The sequence below is a fragment of the Gastrolobium bilobum genome, unplaced genomic scaffold, assembly GCF_033153095.1.
Source record: "Gastrolobium bilobum isolate Gb01-03AN ecotype WA unplaced genomic scaffold, APGP_CSIRO_Gbil_v1 utg7977, whole genome shotgun sequence".
Classification (NCBI taxonomy): Eukaryota; Viridiplantae; Streptophyta; class Magnoliopsida; order Fabales; family Fabaceae; genus Gastrolobium; species Gastrolobium bilobum.
Window position 1 is genome coordinate 52,941 of NW_026899668.1, and position 26,215 is coordinate 79,155.

General features: G+C 32.0%; 2 protein-coding genes across 2 annotated transcripts; one reads left to right on the top strand and one right to left on the bottom strand.

Annotated features, from left to right (window-relative positions):
* The first annotated feature begins 1,136 nt into the window (after positions 1–1,136).
* Positions 1,137–8,493, top strand: LOC133292497 (probable folate-biopterin transporter 2). The gene is made up of 5 exons (XM_061490914.1): positions 1,137–1,482; positions 7,038–7,297; positions 7,399–7,494; positions 7,568–7,738; positions 7,906–8,493. Exons 1-5 carry the CDS (start codon positions 1,137–1,139, stop codon positions 8,491–8,493), a joined length of 1,461 nt encoding a protein of 486 aa, XP_061346898.1.
* Positions 8,494–16,376: 7,883 nt separating this feature from the next.
* On the bottom strand, positions 16,377–18,362 carry LOC133292498 (L-type lectin-domain containing receptor kinase IX.1-like). Its single transcript, XM_061490915.1, has one exon. It carries the CDS (start codon positions 18,360–18,362, stop codon positions 16,377–16,379), a length of 1,986 nt encoding a protein of 661 aa, XP_061346899.1.
* Positions 18,363–26,215: the final 7,853 nt, after the last annotated feature.

The window sequence follows — 26,215 nt, forward strand, 5'->3', positions numbered from 1 at the left end:
AATAACAAACAATTAGAGTGTATTTACAACATAAGAGTATCTTCATTCCAACTTTTGTGTAAACCTTGATTAAGTTACTTTTAGGCTATTTATTGTAAGGATATACTGCCATAATGCCATTTGGGAAAATTAACAAAGAAATCTTATGTAGTCTTGATTAGGCTATCTTTTTTTAAAAGTACGTGATTTTCAAAATCAATCTATCTGAAAATCTTAACCTTTTAATGAACAAATAAAGAAGTAAAAATAATAGATCAAATTATCACTGTGAAAATTTCTTTTCAATGTATTGACTTTCCATTTCAGTTTTAAAGTTTTATAAAAATATATTAATATTAATAAAATCATTTTTTGTAAAAATCATAAAATTTGTCCCAACTACTAATAAAAAAAAAAATCCTAGCTGAATGTGGCAATAGTATATATCAGATGCTATGCTAGCAAAGATAGAACTACCAGGGCGAGTTTTTAAAAAGATTTGGGATGAAAATTGAATATAATATATGTAATAAATGAATATCTGTTAATATATCCCTTCGTTAAAATTATAATTTTTACCATAAAGAGCAACCTTACGAAAATAGACTATAAGGTCTAAGCAAAATTTCTTGGTTTTGCTGTTTGATGTGATGCTCAAAACCTCAATGAAAGAAAAAATAAAATAAAAAAGAGAAATATTAACGGAATGAAAATAAAATAAAAAAAGTAAAAAAGAAATGACTTATTTTGTCGGTTTGATTGGTCAGACCTAGGAAACATCAAATTTACCCATTTGTTATATTAAAAGGTTACTAATCCTGAAATTGATTTACCCCTTCCAGTAGGTCCGGCACCATGTGGCACCCACTTCCATTCTTACAAATCAAACTCATTGGTTTCGTTTTCCTTCATTTTGTTCCTTTCTTCGTTTCTTTTTCCAATTTACCTCTTGGTCCAGCTCATCATTTACTTTACAAAATCCTTTTTTTATAGTTAAAAAAATAATCTAATGTAATAAAACTCTGGCTATGTTAAGGGTCTAGAAAAGTATTAGGCTAATTGTTGGGTCTATGGTAAAAATTTTTACTTGCATTTATAAGAGATTAATAACATAAATGGATTGTTGAATTTAATCCTGAATCTTTATTGGGGTGACAATGGAGGAGGAGAAAAATAAGGAAGATCCAATTGGGGAATCTATGGAGGAAAATGAAGCCAAAAATGGGGTGTGGGACTGGTTTAACATGCTTTCAAGGGAAATGCATTGGAGTTTTGTATTTGGGGTGGTGGTAGTAAATGGAATAAGCCAGGGACTAGGTGGAGCTCTTGATGATGTTGGCACTAAATATTACATGAAAGATGTTCAGAAGGTGCAGCCATCTGAAGCACAGGTTTATGCAGGAATTACATCAATTCCTTGGATTGTGAAGCCTCTTTGGGGTCTTCTCACTGATGTACTCCCAATTTTTGGATATCGCAGGAGACCTTATTTCATTTTTTCTGGTATGTAACACATTGTGCATATATTCTCTTATCTTCTTAGGTTCAAAATTCAAATACATTACATATATTCAACTCAAATTCACGTTTTATGTGGGAATTTTAATTTAGTTATTACTCGTTAAATGTTTTGGAACTTTATTTTTCTTGTATCCTTTTCTTCTGGATGTTTTCCTTGATCTTTATCAGCTTGAATGAACTTCAATGGATCATAAACTTGTCAATACTGTGACTTGTGAGCACAGTATATATACATATACCAAGTTGAAGCTCCACAATAATAGATGTGGCACATATATAATAAATTGCATTTTAGATGCCATGGAATTAAGATATAGTAAACCATTGCTTTTTATACTTTTCGTTTTTAATATACGGTTTTGGGGGAATCAGGAATGTCTTAATGCTGAAACTCATGTCTGAAATAGGTTTCATTCAGACATCAAAGCGATTAATTCTGTAATATAGCATTAGCATAAGTGGGTATGCTACTCATTACACGAAGCCAGCACATTAGTATTCTAAGGGCATGTTATTCTCTTTGAGAACAGGGCAGAAAAATCAGGTGCTTTGTGTGAGAAGCTTAGTAGCTTATGTAACATCACCTAATTATTTATATCATTTTATTTTTTATTTTCTGTTAAAAAACTATGTATATATTATAAAGAAATAATAAATTAGAAGTGTAAGAGTTTTGGAGAAGCCGTAAGGTTACTTTTTGTGATCGAGTATGAGAAAGAGTCTTCTTGTAAAAAATATAAAGGTATTACGTATAATTGACCATCACTCTTATCCTCATAAGTTGTGTATTAGAATTTACCTTTTATTATAAATCTTTCATATAATAACTCATGCATGTCAAATTATAAGTCTTTTATTATAAAGGTATTATATATTTTTTTATCTTATTCACTCATTATAATTATGTATTTCAGGAAGTACATAATTATAATATTAAAACTGTTTTTTCTCTCTCCTCATAAGTTGTCGGGCTAACGTAAAGAGAGAACAATAATTTTCTTATTATAACTATGTAATTACATAATTATAACAGGTAACATAAGAAGATTTTTTTTGCAGCAACATGAGAAAAAAAGACACATCTATTAAATATAAAAATCATAACAAAAGTAAAATAATATTTCAAATTAAAAACTTAGTAACTAAGCTCAAAAAATCCTACCAACTCGAATGACTTTTCCATCTTAAAATAAAACCAGCAAAAGCTTTCACATATAATTTGAACGAGTTTAATCTTTGTATAGTAAATACCAATAAGTTATCTCTATTCATTTCTAACACGATTTCATTCTGGGGTTGAAAGATTAAAAAATTATAATAATAAAAATTATTATAATTTTAGAATAAATTAAAGTTATAAAAATATCTTGATTTTTATCTCAAAACAATGTTGTTTTGAGCTCAATGAAGATAACTTATCTGCATTCATCGCATAAAAAAATGAACTCAGTTTGAATATATGAAAACACATATTTATTCAAGGGTAATTGGTTTAGTAGTGACCCACCTAAATTTTAGGATTTGATTTACCCAAAAGATAATAAGTTCGATTCCCAACTTCTAGTGAAATTGGAAAAGCTCAAATCCAAAACTGGATTAATCGAACCCGTTAGTGCTTAAACATCGATCGATATTTAAAAAAAAAAAAATACACCCTTAAGGAGAAATTGATGCAAAGAATAAAGATAACAGTACGGAAAAATTCTTTCCATGATTTGAATTAAACAGAATAAATAAATAATGCTAAAATCATAATACCTTAAAAAATCTAAAAATAAATTAAAATTGTCATTAACTTATTTATGCATAAAATATTTTCTATCATCGTATAAATCATAATTCTTCCTTAAGACTTATTTTTGTCATAATGGATTAACATTTTTCTAATGAAAACTTTCTTTCCTTAACTATGAATTTTCCTTTGTATCAAAGCTTAATACCTTGCAAGGATATAAGAAGTTTAGAGAATTTAGATAAGGCTATACTAATTAGTAAAATAAAGTAAATTAAATTATATATATAAATAGATTCATTTTAGAGAGTTTATCTTCATGAGAGGGGGAATTATAAGAAGTTTTTTCCCCCTCATTATTTTAAGTTTTATTCCTTATCTAGCAAAAAGGTCATATTCAAGTCTGGAGGGCCTTATAATCATAATTGTTCATCCTCGCAAAATATTTTATGGAAAAAGTGTGTATCATTTTAAAGGATGTAAAGTTGTGTCATTTTAAGTGAGAGAAAGAGATAGATAAAGGAGGAGAGAGAGTGGACAAAAAAATATAAAGGTGTGGGTCCCACCTCTTTATGAGAGTGAAAGGATATAAGTTGTGTCATTTAAAAGGATAAACACTTTTTTCATATTTTATATGTAGCTACACTCCGTTTTACAAGTTTTGCAAAAGTCTAAGGTCCTTTTATGCATAAGTATAGCTCAAAATGTCATAGCACAGGTATAACTCAAAGTTATAATTTATGTACCAAATGATGATAGTTTAGTTGATGCTAAAGAATTGAGCAGTTAGGAGTGAGAGTATGTGTTCGATCCTCCCCAGTACTGTCCTTGGAAGAGATTTAAAGCTTTAATCCTGAGACCGCCTAGAATCGGACTAGTCATGAAACGATAAAATGATTGGAATATCTAAAAAAAAGAAAAGAAAAAGTCATAATGTATGTATGTTGAAAGTGATAAAATTCTCATTTTCAAAGTTATAGTCATTCACGGAATGAAAAGAAATAATTGCGGTTTTAAAAGAAAATATGAAACAAAATAAGAAAAATAATATTATCATAGATTCGTAGGGTTTATGTTTGAAAAGAAAAGTTATCTTCACATCTGTTTCCCTTAATTTTTTTTTTTTGGAATTTATTCTCTTTCTTCTCATCTGCCGGCAAAGCATACTTAATTTCACTCTCTTCTTTCTTCCCTTCTCTGTGGAGAGTTTACTCTAAAGTTTCTCAATTTTCCTCTCTCTTCTTTCTCTCATTTATTTCTCAATTCTTAAATTAATAAATGGGAGAAATTCAAAAATCCACTAGTGCTATTATTTTGAATCACTTACACTTTTATAATTTTTTTTAATCACTTAACTTCTTGTGGTTTTTTCCATCCACCCCCTCCTTAACACTATTAAAAACTTGACTAAATACCTATTTTACCCTTCTTAAAAGAAGATAATAAAGTGATAAAAAAAGAATAATAAGACCAAACGTTATATATGAAAACTTACTAAAAGAAAAAAAGATCAAAGGTGTTTAAATAAAAAAATAGAATAAGGACAAAAAAAGTTATTTTTTTTTATCCTTGACCTATTTTATTCTTTTTATTTAGATATATATGTTTGGTCTTTTTTATATCTCTATTTTATTCTCTCTCTTTTATTTTATTTTTTTTACGAAAATCTTTTGTTGATGGGGTGGCACAAAGGCTAAAAAAGAGAGAGAAGAAAAAGTGAAAAATAAAAAAGAAGAAAGACCAAAAATATCCAAATAAAAAAGAATAAAATAGATCAAGGACAAAAACGAAAAAAAAAATTTAAAAATAAATAAATCAAATATATTGAAAACTTTTAATTCTGATTTTTTTTCTTCATTTTTTTCTTTTTTATCTTAATTTTTTCTTCTAGTTTTTGTCTTCAATTTTTTTTTTCATTTGGACTAATTTTTTTTTTTTTAGTTCTAGTCTTTTCTATCATTGTTGATTTGTTGTGATTTTTTACATATTTGATCTTATTTTCTATTTTTTTTATTTAGAGACATTTAATTTAATTTATTTTTATTTTAGTCTTTTATTAAGTATTCTAAGTTTTAATAACATTTGGTCTTATTTTTTCTTTTCTTTTTTATCACTTTTTTTCTTCTTCTAAGAAAGATAAAATAAGTATACTTAGTTAAATTCCTAACAGTCTTAAGCAGGAGTGTGGATGGAAAAAATCACAGACGTTAAGTGATTAAAAAAAACATAGGGATGTAAGTAGGGGTGTTAACGAGCCGATCTTTGGTCTTAACGGGCCGAGCCTGTGTTCAAATGTGTCAGACTGGCCTTAGCCTGTTACATATTACGAATATAATATCAGCCTGTGGCCTTGCTCATTTACAAAAAACAAAAGCCTGGTTTAGCCTGTTAGCCTTTTTAAAAAAAATAAGACAACAAAAATTTATCCAAACAAAATATACAATCAACAGCACTAGTAATTTCATAAATATTCATAAATTTAATGTATATCCAAATAGCATAATATAAAATAAAATCATTCAAAAAGTATGTTTAATTAATAAAATGGGATGAAATGAATTGAGAAGAGAGATGACTATCACAAGTAGTATAAAAAATAAAATAAAAATAAAAAAATAAAATATTAGGCAAGCCTGAGAGGCTCTAAGGACGAGCTTTTGAATTGGAGCCTGAGGCCTTTTTATTAAACGAGCTTTTATACAAGTCCAAGCTTGGATCCAACAATCAATTTTAGACATGTACGCTCAGACCTTCACGAGCCGAGGCAAAGGCCCCTGGCTCGTTTAGCAGCCCTAGATGTAAGTTATTCAAAGTAATACTGTAAGGGTTTTTTTTTAAAAAAATTCCCTTAATAAATAATTAGTCTCAGATCTTCTATTTATAGAAAAAGATAATACAATACTATAACAATACTATTATAATTATAAATACAATAATATATATTCTAATAATACTATTTTAATAATAAACATAATGATAAAATCTTGTAAATATAATTTACTGTTAAAATAATAAATTAATAAAAAAAATATCTTATAGAATGTGAATGATTTTTTTTATAGTACAATATCGGTTTATATTGATTTTTTGTTTGTATGAAATATCAGTAGAAAATCTATTGATACTCCAAAAGTTTATAAACTGATCTTAAATAGTCTCGCATATTTTTCTCTACATGAAACCAATTAAATTACGCTTAAAGTATAAATTTTGGGTACTTACTTTTTTTTTATAACACAGAAATTAAAATTTAATTCTCGGTACACTCATTATTTTTAGAATTTGTATATATAAAGTATATATTTCAATAGCTCATTGATTTATTATTTACACTTAATGTGAAGGGGTTACTGTGTACACACCTGTGCATATGCACAGGGATTCATATCCTACCTTAGTCTGGATAAAGAAATTAGTATCCGCATTATGATAATATGATCATCTGAAGTATTTACTTACCTCTTTCTTTTGCCTTTTTTCAATTAGATTATGTGGTTAGACATATCATATCCTTAACAAGGGAAGGAAGTGATGTAGTCTCTCTATGAAGATGAATTTTTACTTTTACTATTATATAATGTGTATTAAGAATCAGTAAAGTTAGTTTTTCTTCAGATACACTTTTCTTCAGATATACTTAGAAGGACTACAACCAGGAACATTTGCATTTTATGAGTTTCTTATTGAGGATTTAACATTGTCCTTTATCACAGATTAATGCTTCCTGCAAGGATTGATGAAGAGATTCAGAAATTGCTTCACTAACACAGTAGTCTGACTTTCAGCTCCTCTTTGATGGTTACAGGTTTCTTGGTAGTGATTGCAATGCTTTTGTTATCTTTGCATGAAAACCTGCATCTTGTGTTGGCCCTTTTGTTATTAACAGCTGGGAGTGCTGGGGTGGCAATAGCAGATGTAACAATTGATGCTTGTGTGGCACAGAACAGTATCTCTCATCCTTCTCTTGCCCCTGACATGCAAAGTTTATGTGCCTTCAGTTCTTCTGTGGGATCACTATTAGGTTTCTTCATTAGTGGTATCTTTGTTCGCCTTATAGGCCCTATGGTTAGCGTTTGGAAACTTTTTTCCCTATAATCTGCTAAATTTTTTTCCTTGTCTTTAATGTACTTCATGACTTGTATTTTATGAGAGCTTTTTCCTTGTAGGGTGTGTTTGGTTTGATGACTATCCCAGCTGGACTTGTAATTTTGGTTGGTTTTCTACTTGATGAACCTCGTATGCACAACTTTTCTTACAGACAGGTAAAACTAGTTTGTGTCATTTCCTTAGTCCTAATACACGCATATATAATCTGATTTTCCATGTTGTGTCTAGGTGAACCAAAATTTTCTTCATGCTGGCAAGGTTATGTGGACTACATTAAAGAGTGAAGAAGTATGGAGACCTTGTTTATACATGTATTTATCCCTTGCATTGAGTTTGAATATCCTTGAAGGAATGTTTTATTGGTATACAGACTCAAAGGATGGACCATCTTTCTCTCAGGTATTTGGTTAGGCTTATTCATTGATGTTAGGATGTGGTTTTTTAATTTGGCTAAAGTTGAATGAAAAATTTGTTGATTAGTATTTTTCTTGTTATATAATTTTGTTAAATAGAAGATGATAGAGTATAGAACTTCAGTAACCTTTGTCATCCATTTTCTTACACAGGAGAATATCGGTTTAATATTTTCTGTTAGTTCAGTGGGGTCCCTTTTAGGTGCAATACTATACCAGTATGCTCTAAAGGATTACGCATTCAGAGACTTGCTCTTCTGGACTCAGTTGCTTTATGGTTTGTCAGGGATGCTTGATCAAATTCTGGTCTTGAGATGGAACCTGAAGTTTGGTGTACCAGATTATTTCTTTGTTGTGATAGCTGAAAGCATAGCTCAAATGACTAATAGGCTAAAGTGGATGCCTATGCTTGTTCTCAGTTCAAAGCTTTGCCCCGCAGGTATTGAAGGCACCTTCTTTGCTCTGCTAATGTCAATTGATAATGTTGGACTTCTCTCAGCATCATGGGGAGGAGGATTTGTACTCCACATACTAAAGATTACAAGAACACGGTTTGATAATCTTTGGTTGGCTATTTTGATCCGAAACATTATACGAATCACCCCACTTTGCCTGCTGTTTTTGGTGCCTAGAGCTGATCCCAACTCTTCCATTCTTCCAAGCGAAAGAATGAATTCAAAGGTGGCTATTGACACTTCAGAAACCAAAAATGTTGAGTTGATGTCCCTTGTAAGTACATAGTGATGATGGTTAAAGAACATTCTTTTGGATTAGAAATTTCTAATACAGGAAATTACCAAGCCAATTATGTTACTTTAAATTGTGCAGAGATGTCAGAAGATATTGAGTCAAGAATAAAGTGGCTCTGATGTAGGACTATTTCATTTATGTCACTTTTATATCCAATATGCAATTTGTCTCCATAACAAAGGTCAAATTCAGGCACAAGGTTCTCCGATTAACGAGGGTAGGAATGGGAGGTCAACTGTATGAAATTTTACCCTTACATTTTTCAAAGAGGCTATTTCTGATCATACTCAAATATGTGATTTTTCAATCACAAAAAGCAACCTTATTACTGCTACAAGGCCCGCCCTCAATTTGTTTCCATAACGTGGGGAAAAATTACGAGACGACAAGTCTAAGCAGCTTTGTGGTAAAAGTGAGAGGAACATTCAAGGTGAAAGATCTCCTTATGAATATTAATCGGTGGTAGGTACATGTATGTGAAGCAAAACCCTAGTATATTCTTATATGTTAATGTGGATTTTTTTGTGTTAAATATCAAAACCCAAGAGGAATTGATTGTAATCCTTGTGTCAATTACATATAGGAGGTTCCATTATATAACAAACGAAATCAGAGATACACAAATATGTACATGATATGGGACTAAACTACCTACCATTTACAACACTCCCCCCTCAAGTTGTAGCATATAAATCATGTGCACCAAGCTTGTTACATATGTGATTTATCCTAGGTCCTCTCAAAGACTTAGTGAATACATAAGCAAGTCTATCACTTGAGTTGACAAAATTAGTAACTATATCTCTTGAGAGGATTTTTTTCTCTAACGAAATGACAATCTATCTCAATGTGCTTAGTCCTTTATGAAACATTGGATTGGAAGCAATATGCAAAACAACTTGATAATCACAAATGAGAGATGCTAGGCCAGTGTCTCCAAACTTGAGTTCCTTCAGTAGTTGTTTTAACTAGATGAGTTCACAGGTAGCTGCGGCCGTACAATATGATATTCTGCTTCAGCACTTGATCTGGCCACATCATTTTTCTTCTTGCTTCTTCATGAAACCAAGTTATCTCCAACGAATATACAATACCAAATGTGGATCTTCAATCAATGGGGAACCTGCCTAATCAGCATATGAGTATCCCACAACTCTGGTATGACCTTTGTTTTTATAGAGGAAACCTTTACCTGGAGCAGTCTTAATGTACTTGAGGATACAAATCACTGCTTTTCAGTGATATTTACAGGGAGAATACAAGAACTGACTCACTACACTGACTACAAAGGAGACGTTTGGTCGAGTGACTGTGAGATAGTTCAGTTTCCCAACAATCTTCTATACCTTTCTGGATCTGAAAATAGCTCCCTCTGATTTGGCAGAAGCTTGACATTTGGATCCATAGGAGTATCGACTATCTTAGCATTCAACAGAGTTGTCTCCTCAAGAATGTCCATAGCACATTTCCTTCGTGATAGTATAATATCGTCTTTGGATTGGGCCACTTCTATCCCTAAGGAATACCAGAGTCTTCCAAGGTCCTTTGTCTGAAAATTGTAACATCCCCGTCTCGAGCCAGTTCAATTAACATACATATGATACAAACAGAAACAGCGGAAGACTTAACTTACAAAAATACGAGCTAACTTTTTCTTTTCTTTAATCCCTTTTCACATGATATCACACATTGCATACTTCTCCTAATTTAATTCTTATTTGACGAAGATGAAAATCAAGCAGAGTAACCTCTGTAAATTGAACAACTGGGGATTTACAAATCCCACTCTCAAGGGTTCCTGATAGACAGTTTACATCATATTTGCTTTCAGAAGTATCAGACATCCATATAGGACCATATACCCATTCATGGGCGCATGCATAATTTGGCTCCGTGCCACTATGTCTAACAACATGCATATCCAACAGGTAATCATATAACTAAATACTACATCGTAATATGAACATGCCTGAATACACAATTATACATGCATCAAAGAGAAAACATGTACAAATCATATACAGGCCATATACAAAATAAAGGATCAGACATCATGATCCACAAAATAATGGAATACGAAGCAACATAAATATACTCCAAAATGGCAGTAGCCTACAGCTACTCAAAAATCTGGTTCGCGATACACTCTAACCACGGGTCGTATCCCTGCCCCGTGAAGGCTCAGCGGCAACCTGTGCACCTGAAATGATGTCCCCAAGAAGGGGTGAGATAACAAATCTCAGTAAGCTCCAGGTTTATAGAGAATTCTCCATACCCCTGGGCCCACTCCTGCATGAAAGTCAGATACAAAGTATACATCACATCATATAACATATATCATAACAGAACAAAGTATATCTACATATCTTATCAGAAGCGTACGCAATCATTTCCAATGGAAGACTCCAAGCGAAAATCAACGCACGTATTCCCAAGGGAGGACCCCAAGCGAAACCAGAACATAACAGAGGTGTACACAATCAGTCCCGAGGGAGGACCCCAAGCGGACTTCAGTGCACCAAACAATTCAATGGCCAAAGATCAATACAGAAATCATATCAGAACAAATCATATCATGCTATCAAATAGCTCTATATGAATGCATCTATACAAAGCATCAAATACAATCATACAATCCAACCATAGTTCACTAACCATGCATGGTGGAACACTCAAGCAGGAAAATACTCCTTAAACATAGAGCTTACCTCTGGAAGCTTTACCAATCTACTCACTTGTAACATAAGTTACCTATTTATCTCCAAAGGAAATTCAAACCCTCTCAGTCCCTAGGCACGCCTAAAGAAAGAATTCAAAACAAAATCAATAAAATGCTACAATGCCATGAAATTTACACAAGGCACACATCTTATTGCTTACTTTCATTTCTTCACACTTATGCCAATTCTATGCCAATACACAAGTCAAGACCGTAATTTTCCTAATTTCTTTATTAGACCATTCTAAGGATGGTTTCATGAACCACAAGCACCCTCATGGTTTCTTACTCACTAGGGTCCTAAAATAACCCAACCAATCTTCTAAAATACCATTTATAATTTTTAACAATTCCCAAGTCATTTCACTTCCTAATCTTATCATTTACATGCATTGGAAATTCAACACATTACCAAAACAAAATGTAACCTAATCCATCCTTAATTTACCCTATAGGTCGAATTTATAAGGAAAAGTCAAGGGTTTCATTTCTTTTACAATCCATTTTCTCCACTTAATTTTCAACTTGCACATACATATATATATCTATACAATTTGTCCAATTAAATTTTGAACATCAAATTCTATGATGCATCATGGCCGAAACATAGGGATATAATACCATATAATTTTTTCCACTTTGGTATTCTCACTATTACACTTAATCTCAACATACACCAATATCCAAACCTTCATAATTTATGCAATTAAATTTTTGCACATCAAACCCTAAATACCTATTATGGCGAATTCTAGGGTGAGTTCAAGGGGGATTTTTTCTTAAATTTTAAACACATGTTCATGGTTATTCCACATTACAACTTACTACACAACACTAATTCATCACAAATTTCAAATTTCAAACTCAAGTTTCCCACCAAAATATACTTAAGAATTTCAAAACTTAAATCACAAAAATCAAACCATGGAAATAGAGATTTCTCACCTCTAATCCCTTATACCAAGCCTAGACAACAACTTCCAAGCAAAGGTCCATGAAAAACCACATTTTCTTTCTTTGATGAATAATGATTCGAATTGGGAGAAGAGTATAGCTCTTTCTACAAGCACTTTCAGCCCAAAATAGATGGTGGAATGGATTCCTTGGGTGATTTGCTATGAATTTTGTGTAATACACTTACGCATTTGGTTGAAAATGGAAGGAGAAATCAAAGGAAAACAAAAATGAAAACCTAAGGGTATGTTTGAATGTGTTTTTGTTTTTTTTATTTTTAAAAATTGTTTTGAAGATAAATTTTGAAAACTGATTTTGAGAGTAAAAAAACAATAAAACTTGTTTGAATATAGTTAATTTTAAAATTATAAAGAAGTTGTAGTTATTTACAAAAATGCCACTAATGAATCCTCATATTTACAAGATTGCCACCGTAAAATAATTTAAAATTAAAATTAAAATCCATTTAATTACGAAAATGCCATTAATGAAACCTCATAATTACAAAAATGCCAATGCACAAATCAAAAAACAGGAAAAGAACTTTAGAAAACATCCAGGTATTGTTTTGCTTTTTGAGTTTTTAAAACAAAAAAACAATCATTGTTTTTAGAACAGATCCGACGAAAAACTCTTTCCAAATTTTTTTTTTTGTTTTATTGTTTTTAAAAATTTAAAAATTGTTCTGCGAACAGAAATCAAGCAGAGCCTAAGCTTCTCCAATGGTGGAACTCGGCCAAGGAGAGAGAGAAAGGAGAAATCTGATGTGAATAGTGACCTTTTGGAAGGAACTTAAGTTATAAGCACATGTGGCTTTTTTACCGGTTGTTTTTTTCGCGTATTTTCACTTAAACTGACCCGGAACTAACTTAAAGCTACAAACATATTTTCACTAAGGAACAATATTCATAATTCATAGTATGGTTTATGCACTATTTTTGACGAAATGCACTGTGAATCACTAACTGTGCACCATTTGCTACGAAACTTGAAAATTATAAACTTATCATTCTTGGGTCTATTATGACTTGTTTGGCATATATTGGACTTTCTTATTCTTATTTCATCAATTATTTAGTTCTGCACTCTACCGGTTGCTTAAACAGCAGTACAAATACCCGTCATAAAAACACTATTCATGTGATTTTCACGGAAAGTGTCAGACTGTACAATTTTTCATTCTAAACTCTTATTTAGCATCAGAATTTCCAAATTATGTCTCTAAATTCATTTTTCTCATTTTAAGCTCTACCGGTTGTTTTACAACAATGCAAATTATCCGGTAGAAAACACTCTTTATGACCTAGTCATGATTACTGTCTATGTTGCATCGACACTGACACGAGACACGAGATACGACACTCTGACACGTTAATTCTAAAAAATGTTAAATTTCGACACGTCAGGACACAATTTGATATTATATAATATTTTTAATTTATGTAGTGTGTATTATATTTAATATTCAATAATTTCACAAAAAAATAAAGCTAAACTTGTAATACTCATCAATTTTGCAAAGAAACATAAGATATCCCAAATATTTATATTAAACTCAATAACATAGTAATCGTAATCCAAGGAATCTAATAATTGGAATTTAAAATGCAATGCAACGTAACCTTTGAATCTTTTTTTAGTCTTTGCAATGAGTATTGGAGTGTCAAGAAGTGTCAGAGTGTCAGTGGGTATCGAAAAGTGTCAGACATGACACTTCAGGAATTTAGAACTGTCGGTGCTTCATAGATTACATGCAAAATACTCGAAATCACGCTCTGAATCTAATTATGGCATTTTAATCCTTAAATTAAATCTCTAATCAAGATTTACCAAATAGGGTCATTATAAAAATGATGGTAGATATGATGTTTTACCTAAGTTATACCATGATGATCATTACCTGTAATGACAATATCATCAATATATACCACCAAATAAATGGAACCTGAATCACAGTGTCTATAAATATTGAGTGATCAGCCTCACTCTGAGTCATGTCAAACTGTTGTACAACTGTACTAAATCTTCCAAAGTAGGCCCCAGGAGACTGCTTGAGACCATACAGGGACTCACACAGACGACAGACTAGGTTAGACTCCCCCCGAGCATCAAACCCAGGAGGTTGCACTATATAAACCTCTTCTTGGAGATCACATGGAGGAAAGCATTATGTATTTCCAACTGATACATAGGCCAATGATGAATGGCTACCATAGTAAGAAAAAGGCGAATAAATGTCATTTTCACCACTAGAGAGAATGTGTCTCATAATCAAGGCCAAAAACCTGAGTATAACCCTTAGCCACCAACTGGGTCTTGAGATGATCCACTTGACCATCAGAGCTAACCTTGATCGTGTATATCTAGTGGCAACCAATAATAGACTTTCTAGAGGGAAAGGGAACTAAATCCTAAGTACCAGGTACCACTACTCTAAAGTGCACACATCTCATCAACCATGGCTTGTAGCAATCTGGAATGAGATAACGTTGCACCTGTAGTCTTAGGAATAGATACAGAAGAAAATGAAGAGAGACAAGCAACATGTTATGGAGAAAGACGATGATAACTCAGATTTACCAAATACCTGGGGGAGGGATGAGAATCACAATTACCTTTCCAGAGAGCAATGATAGGTCAATGTCAGAAGGTGGGACCAGAGCTGCCGGAGGGAATGGGGCCAGAAGTGAATCCGCAGGAACCTCAGTAACAATAGTCTTAGATAATTATGTTGTACTTTTTTTGAAAGAATATTTTTATTGTGTATTCATGTGTATATTTTGTCTTAGATAATTGTTTAAACTTCTATCATCTATATTAAAAAATTTATTTTTAATAATCCAAGCGTCAATCGCTAGCTTTGATTGTATGGCTAGCCATCCTTAAGTACTGTTCGTTTGTAAGAGTCTTCGTATAGCTTAGATATCTTGGACTCCGTGCAATGTCGACCTAATTTTAAAACAAAATTCCTTATCAATTTCTTTATACTCTGATACGTTTTAATAAACTTGTTTTAACTTCCGTTAATCCACGCAAAGATCGATAACATTGATTGTATAGCCCGCCATCTTCAAGCGTTGTCTCTATCGTAAGAGTCTTCGTATAGCTGCGCTATCTTAGACTCTGTGCAATGTGGATTTAATTTCGAAATAGAATTTGTTTTATCAATTTCTCCATAGTTAAACATGTTTTAACAAATCTATTTTAAATTTCTTATAATCCACGCAACGATCGACAATGTTTATTGTATAGCTTGCCATCCCCAAGCGTTGTTCGTATCGTAAGAGTCTTCGTATAGCTACGCTGTCTTAAACTCCGTGCAAAGCAGATTTAATTTCAAAACAAAATTCTTATCATTTTCTTTATAACCAAAAAGTACGTTTTAATAATCTATTTTAGACTTCGTTAATTCACGCAACGATGTACGACGTTGATTGTGTGGTTGGCCACCCTCAAGTGTCGTATGCTTCGTAAGAATTTGCGAATATAGTTATGCTATCTTATACCATGTGCAATTGTGACTTAACTTTCAAAAGTTTTAAATTTAATGAAACTAACAAATATTTTTAAGAACGACGTAGCTTTGAATTCCTCATTATACTAGAGAATATGTTGGAGCGGAATTTTTCTCTCAACCGCAAAATAAAACTTTTATGATTTTGTTTTCTTTTCTTGTAAATAATTTTATTATTTGTTTTATTTTATTTGAGTTAAACAAATATTTTAAATTATTAAAAATTTGCACAACTAATTTATGATAACCATTTTTAAAATGGATATAATAAGGTTGCAGTGAGATTAAGTTTCTACACTTCGCTGTGTAGAATTAGACTCCCAAACCTTGAATCAAAGACCAATTTTTCTGAATAAAAGGTTTTTCAATCTTTGTTAAATTAAATAAAATTGGTGGCGACTCCCATAATTTTATTTATTTTTAAATAATTTTCGGTCGTTACATATGTAATAATAAAATAATGATGATTTTAACGGGAGTTTCCATCAAAATAATTCAGAGATTCTTTTGCAACTTGAGATGGAATCTCATGACAATTGTCTGTCCCAACTATTTTTCAAGCCATCGAATAATTTGTCACAGAAACTCAAAAAGCAATAAAAAAAAAAAATACATAGAATAAAATCAATTCCAGATAAAAAACATAGCTTCCATCCATAAACCCTGCAAATCAACTGTCACAGCAAATTAACGTCCATCACTAATAAAGCTGTTAGTGATGAGTAGTGTTTGTACGGAAGAATTGGATTGCCTAATAATTGGAAGAGAAGGATGATCATGCATATCAAGTGGAAGCACAGGTAATGGAGCTTCAAGCTGAAGAACCCTTATTACCTGTGCTGCCTTGGGCCTTTCCTTCTCATTTGGGTTGGTACACCATAGCCCCACAATGAGCAAGCTTGTCATTTCATTCACATCAAACACCTTATCCAATCCATCATCAGCAGCATCAAGAATATTCCCTTCCACATAGAGTTGCCATGCCCAATTCATCAGAGGCACATGAAACTCTCCATCTTGATAAGTCCTCCTTCCACTTGCAAGCTCGAGAGCCACAACACCAAAACTATACATGTCTGATTCTTTACTAGCCCTCCCTCCATTGATGTATTCTGGTGCCAGATACCCATATGTCCCAACTACCCCTGTCCTCTGAGTCCTCAACCTTGGATCCACCAACTTTGCCATCCCAAAATCTCCAAGCTTGGTGCTGAAATCTGTGTCCAATAACACATTAGCCGACTTAATATCTCTATGAAGAACACACTGCTCCGCATCCTCATGAAGATAATGAAGTGCTGTGGCCACTCGTAATGCTACCTTGTACCTCACATCCCAAACCAAAGTTTTCTTGTTCCCAAAGAGATGTGTGTCGAGGCTTCCATTAGGCATGTACTCAAAAACAAGTAACAACTCACCTTGCTCTTGGCACCACCCTATGAATTGCACCAAGTTTCTATGTATAAGACGGCTTATGATCCTAACCTCATTGGTGAACACTCTCTCTGAATTCTCAAAGTCACCAAAGATCCTTTTCACAGCAACAACTCTTCCTAGATAACTCAGAACCCCTTTGTAAACTTGTCCTGACCCTCCTCTTCCTAGCCTTCTATCATCTGCAAAACTATTGGTGGCGGCAACTAACTCTTTGTAATCAAATCTTCTAGGTATAGTTGCTTTATCCAAATCAAAAATCACCGAGGTGGATCCATACTCATCGTTATATCCATCAGCGTTGGTTCTTCTTCTCTTCTTGAGGATTAACCAATAAGCAAAACTCGCCACCAAGAGCACCAAAATCACTGGACAAATCACAGCAACAACTAGCACAACTGTGTGGGACCTCTTGTTTGTTCTGTTCACACCAGTGGAGTTTAAAGTTGAGCTAAACTCCCAAGACTGTATAAGATTTCGTTCAGTGTCAATGCCAGTTGAAGCTGAAAACCCAAAATTTACCCACTCTGGTAGAATCTTCATGAGGTCAACCTGGTAAGAAAGAGAAGTATTTCTGCTTGTGTTCCCATTGAAGTACCAAGACACAGCAAGAGTGTTGGTGGAAGCAGTGTAAGTAATCAAAGCATGACATGGGTTCGCAATGTTGTTGTCAATATCAAACATGGCAAAAGCCACAGAAGTGAGAGAGTTATCATCAATCCCAACATGTTTCATTGGTGGGTCAAATGAATTTTTGTAAGTATCAAACTCAACGGCTAAAACATGGTTTTGGGGTAAGTCGCTATTGGTGGTGGCATTGAATAGACCAAAAGTGCTACCTGCAGAGTTTGGAGGAATCTGGTACCCAAGAGGTGCCAAGTAAAAGGTAAAGCCATCACCATATGTTTTATTACTCACCTTGTCAATAATGAATGTGAAACTAGTGGTGAAATCTGTGAGAACTTTAGAAGATGAGTCCCACAAGTGTAAGGGTTCTCCATATATGGCTCTACCAACACGGCCAATATTATTCACTTTGTTTAAGTCTATGGATCCGTTGCTTGCCATGCCATCACCTTCATATGACATGCTGCTTCCAGCAACATTGAAGTTTGTTATGTTGAAGAATAGTGGTTCAACTGTTGATGGAAGGGAAGAAAGGGTGATGAGCACAAGAAGAAAAGCTATAAAGCAATCAATGATATGGAGCAAGTGGGAACAAGATGGAGCACCCAACATGGTTGTTGATTGGAATTGAAACTTTGAAGGTTGCAGCTTGCAGTTGCAGCCATCACTTATGTGTACATATAGAGTCGAAAATTTCTAGGATAGAGGATAAGACCAAATGGACAGTATACTTTCGATATAATTAATAAAATAATAAGTTTATATATAAATCTAATAAGGGAAAGTATAGTTATTTAGGTTGGTGTATGGGAGTCTAATAACTTGTATTAACTCTTAAAATATTCCCTACATTAGAAGTAATATTGTTAAATATTCCAAATCTGATATCTCTTTATATAATAGTTGAAGCATCCGTGAACCTTTCTTTCTTTCTTTTTTTTGATAAATTCCGTGAACCTTTCTTTGCCACTACCATAACCTACAACACTACGTATATTATATACTGTCTAGCAATGTCTTTTTTTTTCACTCTTTGAAGATCAGTTTTCTTTAATCATGATTGTGTGCAATGTGCATATATTATAGGTGAAGATTTGGAAATTGATATAGCCGATGAAAATTGAATTATATATGTACAAGTTGCGCAAAAGTAATGTAAGAAACTAAGAATGGTGTTTTCAGTAACCATTTTTCTAAACCAAAATACTTTCTAAAATCTATTTCACTTCATAGCTTTCGAGCAAAGGACGACTCACGCACACTGATTCCAAAAGATGGTATTTGCTTCTTCTTTTTCTCTCATTGTTTGATAGTATACTAATAAATTCATATAAAAAAGGAAAGTGGTAAGAAGTAACACAACAAAAGTGGAGCGCCTATAACAATTTATTAATATATATATAGGGGAAATGATATTGTAACAACCAAGATAAGTTGTATTACTACCAATCAATCTCACTATTAAATCAATTATGTTGATCCAACGGTTATATTTATTTTTATTTTTGTATGAGCATGATTTCTCAAATTTAATACTTTATATTTATTTTCACCTTTACATGGTTATGATTTTCATATTTAATGTTTTCACTTTAAATTTGGGAAATCATAACCATATAAAAATGAAAATAAATATAACCGTTGGATCAACATAATCAATTTAACAGTAAAATTAATTGATAGTAACATAATTTAGTTGTTACAATATCATTCCCCATATATATATATATATATATGAGATAAAATTACTTTAAATAACTCTTTTTATTACAAAAAGAGCATATATAATTTTGGTCAAACCGCCTAGTGCAAGTTGGTGGCTAAATGTGTACTCTCCACGTTTTTTATAGGGTGGTTGGTAGGTGCAAGTTGCTGCATAACAAGGAGAGGTTCATGTATCCTCTAGACCAATGCCACTTGGAATTTGTGGACCTACGTAACTTTATTTATTCAAAATATATTCAACTTAGAAATATGCTAACCGTTGACAGTATTAACTGTATAGCCTATTTTCCAAAAAAAAAAAAAAAAAAACTGTGTAGCCTCACTCACTCGTCAAAAGACGACAGCAAGACCCCATTATAAATATTCTCGTGTCAAGTACTATGAACGCTGTACGGGGCGTTTATATTTTTCTTTGGTCATCTCTAGCTCCTTTTGATGAGGACAAAATCACAATTATTTCAGCGTATTATGAATGTTCACATATAATAATATAAATCATTAAAAAATCTTAACTTAATTGCTTAACTTGAATTGATTTCTTTATATAGTATTAGAGTTTCAGTGAATATAAGATTACGAATTCAATTTTCATTGTCATCATTTTCTAGTAGTATTAAAGAAACACAAGGTAAATAAAAAGATAAACTTATGTAATATCCACACTTCTAGTTCAAAGTGTAAGGGAGGTGTATTAAAGAATGATATAAACTATTAAATAAGTTATTATATATAACAGTTTAAACTCTTCAGTTGAATTAATTCTTTATATTAATTGCTGAAAGCTCCTTTTTTTATCTTATAGCCAATAAATAATTTTTGAATTATGAATGATTTTTACTTTTGAGTTGAATTAGTTCTTTATATTGATTGCTGAAAGCTCCTTTTTTTATCTTATAGCCAATAAATAATTTTGAATTATGAATGACTTTTTTTTTCCAGATGATCCACTTTTCCTTTTCCTTTTCCTCTTCATCACCCCCTTCTCCTTATTTTCCTTTATTTCTTTTTCCCTTCCCCATCTTTTTTTTTCTCTTATTTATTTCTTTTTTTCACACCATTTTCATTTTTACTTTTACATTTATATATATTTTTATTTTATTTTATTTTATTTATACTTTTATTTTTTGTCTTACTTTCTTTCTTCTTTTTTTCCCTTATATATCTTTATCTATAATTTACCTTAATATACTTATATACTTTCCCTTTTAATTATTTACCTTATATATATATATATATATATATATATATATATATATATATATATATCTAACATATATATGGTTAGATCATTTTACACTAGTGTACGAGTTAAAAGTCTTACATTTAATCTTGATAATTGATGCACTTGCATCTAATGACTCATATTATCAAAAAATTAGAGCGCTTAGAAATAAGTGGGATATTGGTCAAAATTGAGAGTGTAACTTACACTGATGTAAAATGGTTCTGGCCCATATATATATATGAGACAAGATCAACTTACACCGATGTAAGAATAATAACTCTTACACTCAATCTTAATCGTTGATTTCCGTTTATCAAACGACTGTAATTAATTAGATTATTTTCATTAATAAATTATTAATTATAACCGTTAGATATGCAAAAATCAACGGTTAAGATTGAGTGTAAGAGGTATTACTCTTACACCGGTGTAAAAAGACGCTGCCCACACACACACACACACACACACATATATATATATACATATATGGGCTTATCATTTCTCAAGCTGTCGGAGATAAAGTTATCTCCGGCTACTAAATCATAACCGCACAAAGATGGATCAATGGTAATAAAGGAAGAGAGAGAAAAGGGGAATCATAACCATTCAAAGGTGAATCAATACATATAAGGAAATAAATAATCAAAACGACGTAGTTTTGGGGTAGCCGGAGATAATTTGTCTCAAGCAGCTTGAGAAATATTTTTCTCTACATATATGTATGTATATAAATATATATGGGAAAAGTATTTTTCCAGTTACCGGAGATAAAGTTATCTTCAGTGAGCTCAAAACGACATTGTTTTGGGATTATAAGATTAAAAAATTATAACGATAAAGACAAATATAACCCTGTAATATATTATAATTACAAAAATACCTTGATCACAGCCCCGCAACAAGTGCTGCAGCTAAAGAAATGGAAGAACACCATGTTAATGAAAATATATGAATAGGCAATACAATTAATAAGAAAATATCATTTATTTTTAATGGTGAATCTTCCAGAACTAATAATAGATTATAATCATCCAGCGTAGCTTGGTCTTTCTATTTAGATTTATTTTGCATTTAATTTCATGATGTAGGATATTAATATGCTTGGGCCTTTTGAATATCTTTTGTAGGACTTTGAGCTTTTGTTTTCTTTGACGATCGATGACCGTTATATTGAGTCTAGCTAGTCTTCACGTGGAAGCTAGTCTTCACGTGGGACATAAGTCTTTGTTTTATGGAAAGTGTGTGTCATTTTAAGAATGTAAAATTGTGTCATTAATTTAAGAGATAGATAAAAGAGGAGAGAGAGTTGACAAAAAAAAAATAAAGATATAGTCTCACCTCTTTGTGAGAGTGAAATAACACAAGTTGTGTCATTTAATATGGATAAACATTTTTTTCCTTGTTTTATCTGCTATCCTCAGTTGCTGAAGAATATGATTTTCCATATATATATATATATATATATATATATATATATATATATAGGGTTCATATTTTCTGCGGTCAATGTAGATAAGTTATCTACATTAACGACGTCGTCGTTTTGGGGCGAAAATCAATGTATTTTGTAATTATAATTTATTTCAGGATTATATTAGTCTTTCTCATTATAATTTTTTAATTTTTCAACCCAAAATGACATCATTTTGAGAGTGAATGTAGATAACTTATTTACATTCACTGTAGAAACATTAAAGCCATATATATAATTCAAAGGTATCCTCATTCAATCTCATCCAACCATCTTGTTCTCAGAGTATGGCTTGAAGTTTACCTCCTCATTGAAATGCATTAGATCATTGTAACTAGAGGAAAGGCGAGACTCATCCCTCCACACCAGGCTTGAAGGATAGATAATGAACATGCCCACCTATCTGTACTAAGAAACTTCACAAGACTTAATTAATTATGATGCCGAAAGTGCATAGTAAAAGTGGCTAAACAGAAAGTTAGAATTTCATAAAAGAGTTGTTGGACAAGTGGCTTCAATACTCAAGAGGGGGGGGGGGGGGTGAATTGAGTTTTACAAAATCTTTTCGCAAAGTGCCTCCTTTGATATTTTAAAGACTATTTCTTCAATAAAGTGATTTAATAAGGAAAAAACTAAGTGTGAGAGCAAGTGTAGAGATTAACAAAGTAAGCAAGCGAATGGATAAAGACAATCTAAAAATGCAATTTCAATACTTAAGTAAAGAGGTAAAGGTTAGAGAAATTGCAAACTAGATGTATCCTGGTTCGGTCACCACCACCGTGACCTACGTCCAGACTGAAGCCGCTCGATCAATTCTTTTCACTAACTATCAAGCTTGAGGGTGCTTGACAAACCACTACAACCTTTCAAGATTTCGGGCTCTTGATGCCTTACAATTTGTCACTCCAAATTTTCTTAGGAATTTGGTGACCTTTCAAGTGTATAGGGTTCACTCCCCTAGCTACTCAAGAAATCAAATGGAGGTGTTTAAGCTATGGCTAAGTACTCTCAAAGTACAAATAATACAAGTTGAAGAACTATGAGTGTTGACACTCTCACAAGAATAAAGCTCAAAGATGATTTATGATCAAGATGATTGAAAGTAAGTAAATGATGTGAAATAATGCAAGAATTATGATCAAGAGGTGTGTCCCATCAAGGGGAACAATGGTCACTATTTATAGAGGCCCCCCATGACCCTTTGCACACTCATTTTCGCAAAACTAGCCGTTTATGACTGTTATTTTTGTCCTCTGGTGCAGAAGGAATCGATTCCCTATGAGTGGGAATCGATTCCCAACCTTTCAGATGAGTGGGAATCGATTCCTTATAACAAGGAATCGATTCCTAACCTTCTAAAGGGTTGGAAATACGTTTAAAAAATGTTCTAGGACCTTTTCAAATATGTTTATATGAAAGTGTAATGTTATAAATCCTCTGTGTAATCAAATGGTAATTTAATGCATGTATTTTAGCAAAAATACGTTTGAGCTTATTCATGCAAGAAGTCAGTTACCCTCACAATGAATTCTAAGTCCTAAAATATATTACTTGATAATTCTTGGCCTTAGATTCTTTCCTTGAACGACTTCATGATCGTTGGATGTTGGTTTCTTTTTTATTGTTGCAACTTGAAACCTTCCTTTCATGCTTGTTTGTTATCATCAAAATCGTTGAACCTTTATAATCTTTACGTATAGTGCATTGGTTTGACAAGAGTAACCCTTTGGTTCTATATTATAATTATCAAAATAAAAAAATATTAAACTCTTAGAATAAGGATCACAATTCACAAGCACCCTTTTATAGACTAATTACAGATTGATCCAAAATTCAAAAATTCAATATTCTAAAAATAAGGAAAATTTCTAACATAAATATAGCAGTAACTAACTTCCAAAAATAAATAAATAATTACAATTAAATCATTCAAAATACATCCCAAATTTTAGATCTCAAATCATGCCAAATATCATTTTCTTTCCAAACAAATCACAATCATATTTGTTACTTTATTGTGACGTGGATTTGATCATAATTTTTTATATTTCAAATCACTGGTTCTTTCAAAAATTAAGTCATACTTATTGGGCCACAACTCTGGTTGACTCTGAGCTTCTTGAATCAATGGTTAGGCTATGTACAATAGGTCAACTGTAAGTGCATCATTCTCTTCTGCTAGAAAAAGATTTGTGCTCGAATAGTCTTCATCTTCGCTTATATCAATCTCTTTCAATAAAAACTCAATGGATAATTCTTTCTCTATTAGAAGAACTACATCTGATTCTCCATCAGATTTATCACAGACTAGATTATCATGATAAACTAAATTTTCATTATAAGATGGATAATCATTATCGATCGGATAATCATTATAAATTGTGTTACGATCGTGGACATCAAAGTTAGGAATGCTGATTTGCATATCAATATCTTGAAAAGTGGACTGAATTCCAGTCGTACTTCCCAATTCTGTCCCTGGTTTAGAATCCCAAAGAATTAATGTCCTTCTCTTCGTCATCATATGCGACCTCTAATTTCATTCTTTCTTCGAATTGAATACCCAACTTTGTCCATGCAAGTCGCTGCTCCAAATGTTGGATTTTCATGCTCTGCGCCTCCACAAATGATTGCTTCAAAATTTGAATTTTCTTGGTATGGGCCCTCACAAATTGTCGCTCAGAATCTTGAATTTTCCTGTTATGCGCTTGCATAAGTAGTTGCTCCAAAAATTATATTTCATTCTCTGCACCTCCACAAGTTGTCACTTTTAATCTTAGATCTAACTTCCGAGTTCTTTATTTTTTATGTCTCGCGAGTCTATCTGATGCAGTTATTCGTCTTCTTTAGAAACGAATCCACATTCCTCACCATCAAAACTCTGCCATTGATGACCTCCACAATTCTGTTCAGCCATTGGTTGAAAGCAACTTAGTGCTCTGATACCAAATGATGCTGAAAGCCATAGAAAAATGGCTAATTAGAAAGTTATGATTTCATAAAAGAATAACCCTCCGATTCTCAATTATAATTATCACAATTACAAAATATCCAACTCATAGAATAAGGGTCACGAGCACCCTTTTATAGACTAATTATAAATTGATCCAAAATTCAAAATTAAAAAATCTAAAATTCTAAAAATAAGAAAAATTCCTAACATAAATATAATAGTAACTAACTTCTAAAAATAAATAAATGGTTACAATTAAATCATTCAAAATACATCCCAAATCTTACATGTCGTATGTGTTGCTTTTTTTTTTTCAAACAAATCACAATCATATATGTTGTTCTATTGGAACTTAGATTTGATCATAATTTGTTATATTTTAATCATTATTTTTTTTTAACAATTAGGCCATATTTATTTGATCACAACTCTGGTTGACTCTGAGTTTCTTGAATTAATGGTTGAGCCATGTGCAATAGGCTAACTGTAAATACATAAAATTATTAATTAAATAGGGGGCAGTCAAGAACTCAGGATCGATCCGTAGTACTGGAACTCTAATATCTTATAAAAAATCAATTTAACTCAAAAGTTTAGTACTAAATGAGATTATATTAATAATTTTATATATCTATGAGAGTTTGCAATGTTAATATATTATAAGTGAAGATTTGGAAATTGTTATAGCCGATGAAAATTGAATTATATATATGCAATTTGCGCAAAAGTAATGTAAGAATGATGTTTTCAGTAACCATTTTTCTTAACCAAAATACTTTTAAGAATCTATTTCGCTTTATAGTTTTTGAGCAAATTAAAGGACAACTCACGCACACTGATTCCGAAAGATCGTATTTGCTTCTTCTTCTTTTTCTTTTTTCCTCCCATTGTTTGATAGCATACTAAGAAATTCATATAAGAAAGGAAAGTGGTAAGAAGTAACACAACAAAAGTGGAGCACCCGTAACAATTGATTTAAAGTTTAATATATATATATATATATATATATATATATATATATATATATATATATTCATTTATTTATATTAAAGATAAAATTACTTTTTATTACAAAAAGAGCATATATAATT